This window comes from Genypterus blacodes, unplaced genomic scaffold, assembly GCF_046128005.1.
Source record: "Genypterus blacodes isolate CSIRO-AG114 ecotype Tasmania unplaced genomic scaffold, CSIRO-AGI_Gbla_v1 ptg000067l_1, whole genome shotgun sequence".
Lineage (NCBI taxonomy): Eukaryota > Metazoa > Chordata > Actinopteri > Ophidiiformes > Ophidiidae > Genypterus > Genypterus blacodes.
The window spans coordinates 7,841,996-7,849,153 of NW_027466879.1; the positions used below are offsets into that span (position 1 = coordinate 7,841,996).

At 40.1% G+C, this 7,158-nt stretch overlaps 1 protein-coding gene across 2 annotated transcripts; it reads right to left on the bottom strand.

Moving 5' to 3' along the window:
* Nucleotides 1–5,116: 5,116 nt before the first annotated feature.
* chst1 (carbohydrate (keratan sulfate Gal-6) sulfotransferase 1) lies at nucleotides 5,117–6,772 on the bottom strand. 2 transcript variants are annotated; one of them, XM_076156187.1, is made up of 2 exons: nucleotides 6,649–6,772; nucleotides 5,117–6,600 (listed from the first exon to the last, which is right to left on the bottom strand). In XM_076156187.1, exons 1-2 carry the CDS (start codon nucleotides 6,770–6,772, stop codon nucleotides 5,486–5,488), a joined length of 1,239 nt encoding a protein of 412 aa, XP_076012302.1. In that variant the 3' UTR covers nucleotides 5,117–5,485. The 2 variants fall into 2 exon arrangements, with proteins under 2 accessions (XP_076012302.1, XP_076012301.1); XM_076156186.1 differs by having other exon boundaries at nucleotides 5,117–6,772.
* Nucleotides 6,773–7,158: the final 386 nt, after the last annotated feature.

Genomic DNA, 7,158 nt, shown 5'->3' on the forward strand with positions numbered 1-7,158 from the left:
GAAAGATCAGAACATGACATCTGTGTATATCGTGATTTTCAAGAATACACTCAATATGTTCAGGCTGTTAATACTGAGCAGCTCTCATTAATTTCTGCAGCTAAATGAATTTGGAGATGTAATCAAATTATAACAGCCTTCCAAACTTGAAAGACTTCTGGTGAATAATTGAGTTGAATTGGATTTGGATACAGGGCGCCATTTAAAAAAAATCATGCTCTTATAGAAGGAAACTAACCAGTACTCAAGAATGGCACGAAGGAGAGGAATGCAGGAACCTGGACAGAAAGAAACAAAGACAGATGACAGATAGAAAAAGAGGGGAGAAAGAAAGAGAATAAGGTAAAGTCCAGCATCAAGTGTGACAGGATTCAGGTGATTGCAGACCACTTTTTCATGCTGAGCTCCTGACTGCTGAGACTTGTTTCTCTGTGTGGTTTTCAGTCCAGAAAAGGCCGATTTGAGAAAATCGCTGCAAAAATAACAGAACCGCAGCTGACCACGGTGACGTTAACTGCTTTGACAAGCCTGACTGATGCTAAGTTCACTCACACACACACTCATGCTAACACACACACCTACATATACCCGCAATTCCACAAGGGAATTAACTCTCAATGGTTCCTCAGTGTGAATGTGTGTAAATGCCTGAGTGAGAGGGAGTCACATATACTTGGCTGTTGCAAATAGCTCCTCTCATAAGCCTACATCATCACTTCCATCTTTTCCTCTTCTCATGTAAAAATAAACTAATATGCACTCTTTATTTTCTTAATACCTGACTGTTAAATATGGCACACTGACTAACAATAGAATAGAAAATGATTTGTGTTTCTGACAATATTTAACAGGGGCACAGTATACGAAGATCATACAGACCATTAAACAAATTGCCATGTTTTTATCTTCATTTACGGCTGATTAACACACATTATTGCAGTAAGCAGCCATTTAAACTGGTTTTAGATATTTGCATTAAAGAAATGCCATACTGGCCTTCATCACGTTCTGGAAGCACAGGAATGTTTTGTCGTCATTTTATACATAACAACCACATACACAGTGTTTCTGTCCGTTAGGTCGCAATAAACGGCACACAGAGTGAAAACAGGCTGAATAAAGCTCCCCTTCTGTACAACCTGTTCTGTTCTAATTAACCCACAGACGGCCAAATACGGATGCCATCAAAACACTCAATCACTAGCTTCAGACCTGGTGCGTGTGTATAAGCGGGTGTGTAGGACCGTAAATGATTATATTTTTCATACTGACATCACCATGTTGACCAATCAAGTGTAGCTTTCAGGGAATATGTCCTCATTAGAATATCTCATTTTGCTTGGTACTTTGGGCTACATAGTGTTTCATGTTACAGCTATCAGCTCTTCTTAAATCCAGAGGAATAACAGTGGAAGCTTTCCACTGCAGAATAAAATTATATCAGAAATTCATTTCAACACAGCTCTGTCCATTAAACCTCTCATGGTGCTCAGGATCTTTAACTACATATTGACCTGGTTGCTATGGCACTTGTCCACAGACGTGCTGACAGCCTCAATTAAATTGCTCTTATCATTTCTGGCATAGCCTAGCTCACCCATCCCCACTGCCATTTTTCCAGCAATCAAATAATATTAGGAGTTGGACAAGTTGCGCTGGGAAGAAGAACAAAGCGATCTCATCATTTTCATATGAATAGGTTAGATTGCACTTCACTGAAATCTCTTATTCAATTCTGCAGAAAAGAAGAGTCGTCACCTGAGCAACTGAGTGAATCATTGTGAATTCTCAGTTTGAAGACAAAGTCACAAATCACTCACACGTACTATACGATGCTCAAAGAGGTCAAAGTCAATGTATGCTTGTCAGAGGAATAGAATATCTATATATTGCTCACATAACTTATCCATTGTGCACCTCAATCACACAGACACGTTGAAGGGCTGTAATTATGACTTGGCTTTGCATAACTATATTCATCTTAGGGGAAAAAACATGGTTACACAAATCACAGATGAACACACATACAATTAAACATTTTTTGTAAGTGCTCTTTATGTCCTCTTCCTCTTTTTTAGAATGATGATTTTTATCAACTCTTGCAGAATCATGGATGAGCAGTTTTTCCAACCAGAACGTATTCAATCAAATATCTTTATGCTCTGTAATGGAGTCGTACAGCGGTCAGATTATTAAGGTCACTTTATATAGGAATAAGAATGAAGAGAGAGTCAGAACGAGAGGGGGGGATTTGCTGCATCTTTCAGGGGGCTTATGAACCATATGTTCAGCTCTTGGACAAAATAACCAACACGAGGGGCTCAGCAAGACCCCAGAGTCACACCAGCACATTGGCAGCAAGCTGCAAAGTGAGTGTGTGTGTGTGTTTGATCAGGAGCATCCATGAACAAGCTACCAATAAGGAAAATGTTGGGTTGCCAGGTTGTGAAATTTCCTTTTGGCTGTTATCTGTCCACCACAAACAGAACGGCCCTGCAGAGCGCTGGACCAATTACTATTTATTAATATTTTATTTACAACTGCAGTCCTGAGGGATTATTGCAATAAAACATTCCTTAATTAAATTCTTACTAACATTTTTAGGTGCACCTGAAGGCCCATTAATGCCTTATTAATGTTCTATAAAGCATTTTGACATTAATTAAGTCATGCAAACTTACAAACCCATAATAAATTTTACCTAATCGTTTTCACCTTTTAAACCGGCAAACCAGATATAAATTACACAGCATCTGTGGCTGGCCTGTGGAAAAGAGATTTACTTTTTAGGGATTTGATGGACACAAATATGAAAAAACTCTACTTTTTTTTTCCAAGATAAAAATAATTCAAGCGCAACCATAAGATTCAGTCAAAACATGGAAAAATCAGATGGTGTGGAATCCCCTCAGACCAATGTAGGAAAAGAAATAGGCGGATGATGGAGAAATTGAGAGAGCAAGCAGGAAGAGGGCAAAAATAAGAGAGAGCACATGAGTGAGAGAGCGAGGGAGAGAGAGAGAGAGAGCCTCCAGCCTCAGCACAGAGGATCAAAGGTTTGTGCTCTGCATCTCAATGGACATCCAGTCACCAATACTGATGAGGGCGCGTGTGTGATGCTCCATTCACACGGTTTATCTCTTATGGGTAAACAAGTGGCTGTTGCATGGAAATCAATGCACAACTGTCCTGCATTTTTTGTCCACACAGCTTCTCCTCAAACATCTCTGTTATTCAGCTGCACAGTTATCTGTAGTGATGCTGTTCATGGAGATCTGTATCAAAGATAACAAACTATAACATGGCTTTAGCTGGTTATTCAGTATATTATTGCATATTTAACAGATGTCAAAATGTTGTCAGAGCTTAACCATAACTTAATTATCATATATATCATTTTAAATAGGGTTTTTAATCCAAACTATGTAAACATATGTATATGTATTCATATGAAAAGACATATTTTGTGAAGTGAAGCCAATTCATTCTTCCCTCAATATCAAAAAGGACCTGACTCACATAGTCTCTGTGGCTAATGACACTTATACACTTGTGTATAAGTGTCATACATTTAGTGCAACGCGTTTAGCAGAATCACTCTCAGAGGGGTTACGACCGTGTGAATGTGAAAGTCATGTGCAGTTCAGTGTTTTGTTTTTTTGCTACATAACTCAAAGCATGCAGTCATATATAAATTAACTGTGGAAGTGATTCAGAGAAAATTGCTGTTTGTGCCAGTTTTTCAAATCATGCACTGGATTCCATGGAACTGTGGACATCAACAGCTAATTAGGACAAGCATAGTATGATAAGCATCATGTTTGGGGGGATTTATCTCTGTTACTTTGAAAGATATGTCACAACACTTTCTTTGATACTGAATCTGCTTTATCTCAAACACATTTTGCTATTTGTAATTGAATAGTGACTCCATTCATGTGCCCCAAGCATACATTATATTCAACCATGATCTGGATCCTTATCTGTATCAGGACTCAATTTTGCATATTCATAGTCAATCATGGGACAGCCAAAGACACTGCAAAACATATTGCAAACATTGCATGTGACAAATACCAACTTGTGTTTAAAATTCCCAGATCTACCACCTTGGAACCGGATCCACCACCCTGGAACTGGATCCACCACCCTGGATCTGGATCCACCCTAAAATTGTCTGGATTTTCCACCACCATGCCACACCCTTCCACCAGGTTGTTGCATGCTTTCATAGCAGAAATCAATACTTTTTTATGACTGTGGAAGGTTTCCGACTTGCCCTTCAATCGCTAAACATTATTTGTCAGGAACAATATGACAACTGGAGTGGGACTGATCAGAGGATTTTTCCTAGATTTTCAGCACATTTCTCTAATTCTATTTTGTTTTGACCTGATTTACTGCAGATGCAATAATTCTAAAATGTGATTGTTTTATTATGTCCACAAATCCCTTTGAGTAAGACATATAATCATTACAGGTATGAGTTAAATTCCTTGAGCCAACATCACATCATGATCTGCCAGCAAGTTCTCATCATGTCATTGGAGAATTCACATTTTTACGTTTAGGGTGGTTTCCTTACCTTCTCTATGAATGAACGGCACCATGTGGAGTTATACTGTAAACAACCTTGGTTTTGTGTGAATTATTACAGCTACGCCTCATAAAACAAAATAAGTGTTCTAACCAAAATTCATGAATTGTCAGCATCTTTTTGTAAATCTTTGGGGCATGCTGGTAATGATCACAAACTCCACTGGGTACCTTTACTTAATTATTCATCTGTAATGGACTGTTGTGGTGTAAGTGTTTGGAATAACAGGTCATTCTAAATCATACAATGTCATAAATATTGCAGCATTACCGCTCATTGGTTGTGTTTGTCACAGATGGCTTAAATGTTCTGATGAAGCACTCGTGACCACCAGAAGGACTCTGTGGTTTTAACATTAAAGCTGATTTATTGTCTGGAATTATATTTTGCAAGCATGGCATCTGTTCAGATCACTTCTCTTCCCATATTGATAGAAATACCATCATGGTAAAGGTTGAATGCGACAGTCACTATTTATTGCACAGCAGGGCATGTACACTCCAATTTTGCCATCACAGGTCTAAAACGAAAGTTGTCTGCTTCACAAACCAAACCCCTTCCCGCCTCACACTTCCAAAAGGGCAAAATTACTTTTGTTGAAACAACAGCTTGCATACAGAACATTAATAGAGTCTTGACTTTGTTCTATTCATGGAAAGAAGAAAATACTGAAACATTTAGAATCTAGGTTGTACGATTACTTTAAGTTGAAAGTGTGCTGTTCTGTAACATTGGGGAATCATCCTTAGTTCCCTTGGTGCATTCAGAATCTTTAAAGTTTAGTGCAAATTTGAAAAAACAAATGGACAGAAACAATAACAAACTAATGAAATCATAAGGCAACAATTATAAATATATCAAAAAATAGTCATTAGAGAACTATCTTTGTTACAAAAAAGGTACAAAAGTTTTGTCCTGCACCAGTGAGAGGGACATGTTTCTCAGCTCATCCACTGATTTCACAGTCTTGTATCCCAGCTGGTAAAGTACTTTTTGACACACAGTCTGTGTGTATTCCACCATATCATAAGACAGTTTCAAACGCCAACTTTCCGCATTGGCTGCCGAGTCTCTCACTGTACCAAACTTGTGTTTTGCTGAGGGCTCATTGCTGCCCCTAGTGTTTGCATGTATCCAGTCTTCCACGTTTTTATCCAGAGGCAGTCCTAGATAGTCATATATCTCTTTTGTTTTTTGTAGAGGGTTTCTAGCCAAATCCTCATAGCGAACCAACATGTATTTCCCTTTCAGCCAATAGGGGTGACTGAAACCAGTCGACACAGAACTGAGGAAGTCTTCACAGACAACTGTTAGCTGACTCAAGTCTAAATTATAGGGCCTTCGTCCTGTGGCCCTCCAAATACGCCACAGACGATATGCATCCCTGAACGTTTCAATCCGTGAGGACAGGATACCGCGAGGGTCTCTGACCAGTTGAATCACTTTGATATTCAGCCGAGGATCTTCCACCAAAGCACGTAGGTCTCCGATCTCTGGCACCCGTACAATCTTTATGGCCACATGTCTCTTCTCGCGGCATGCTTCTGTCGCTAAGGTCATGTTCAGAGCTGCACACTTCTTGACACAATCTCCTTCCTCCACATTAACATCGCTGGGGCCAAAGGCATTGCATACAGGCTGCTGGCATAACGCTCGACTGGCACCACGACGGAACAATTTGTCTGTGGTATGGTTGGTGGGTATTGGTTTGATGTAGCTCTCAAGGAAATAGAGGTCACAATCATAGAGGCTTCGCAAGAGGTCTCGACTGGCGCCGAGCATCACACGCCTGTCGGCAGCATTAGGGCTGTGTGACAAACGTGGAATCAATGTTGTCTGAACATGATAAAGAGGCTCAAACAGGTAGAAAACCTCCTGATGTTGGTTAAGCAGCTGTCCAACAAAGGAGGAGCCACTGCGGGTGGTTGCCAGAACCAAGATGTGGGTCTTCCGTGTGGCATTGATGGAAAAGTAAGGATAGTCATCGCAGCTGCCGCCACCTACTGCACCCCGTTCAAAGGGAGATTCTGTCTCTTGTCCCCCCAGGCCACAGTTCTGGGGGCTGGGCAGGGGGCACAGCTGGAAAGGCTTGGAAGTGAGTGTCCGGATGGCCGTGTACTGGATGGCAATGGAGGCCAAGGCCAGTAGAATCACTGCCTTCCAGGAACATTGCATGGCTGAACCACTTCATTTAGACACAGCGGTCCATGCCCGGTCCTCCCTGCAAACAAAGTATTTTTTACTTTAACATATAAGTCGGATGATGATTATTTGTCTTCTGAGATGTGACTATTTAGTGCTTTTCACTTACTGCTTTAAACTGATAACTGGTACTGCACCTTTCCCATCATATCAACACACAGAGAGAAATGGAGAAAGGAGAACTTTACATACAGATTCACTACAGAACAGTTTGCCCTATGATTGATTCAGGATGGAGGATGAGTCATCAGCATAGTGCAAAGTACTTATTAAAACGTATTATGTTTTACGACTGGCTTTGTTTATATTAGAATTTAGAATTATGTCATAGGCAGGGATGATTTATGTCACCAGAACTG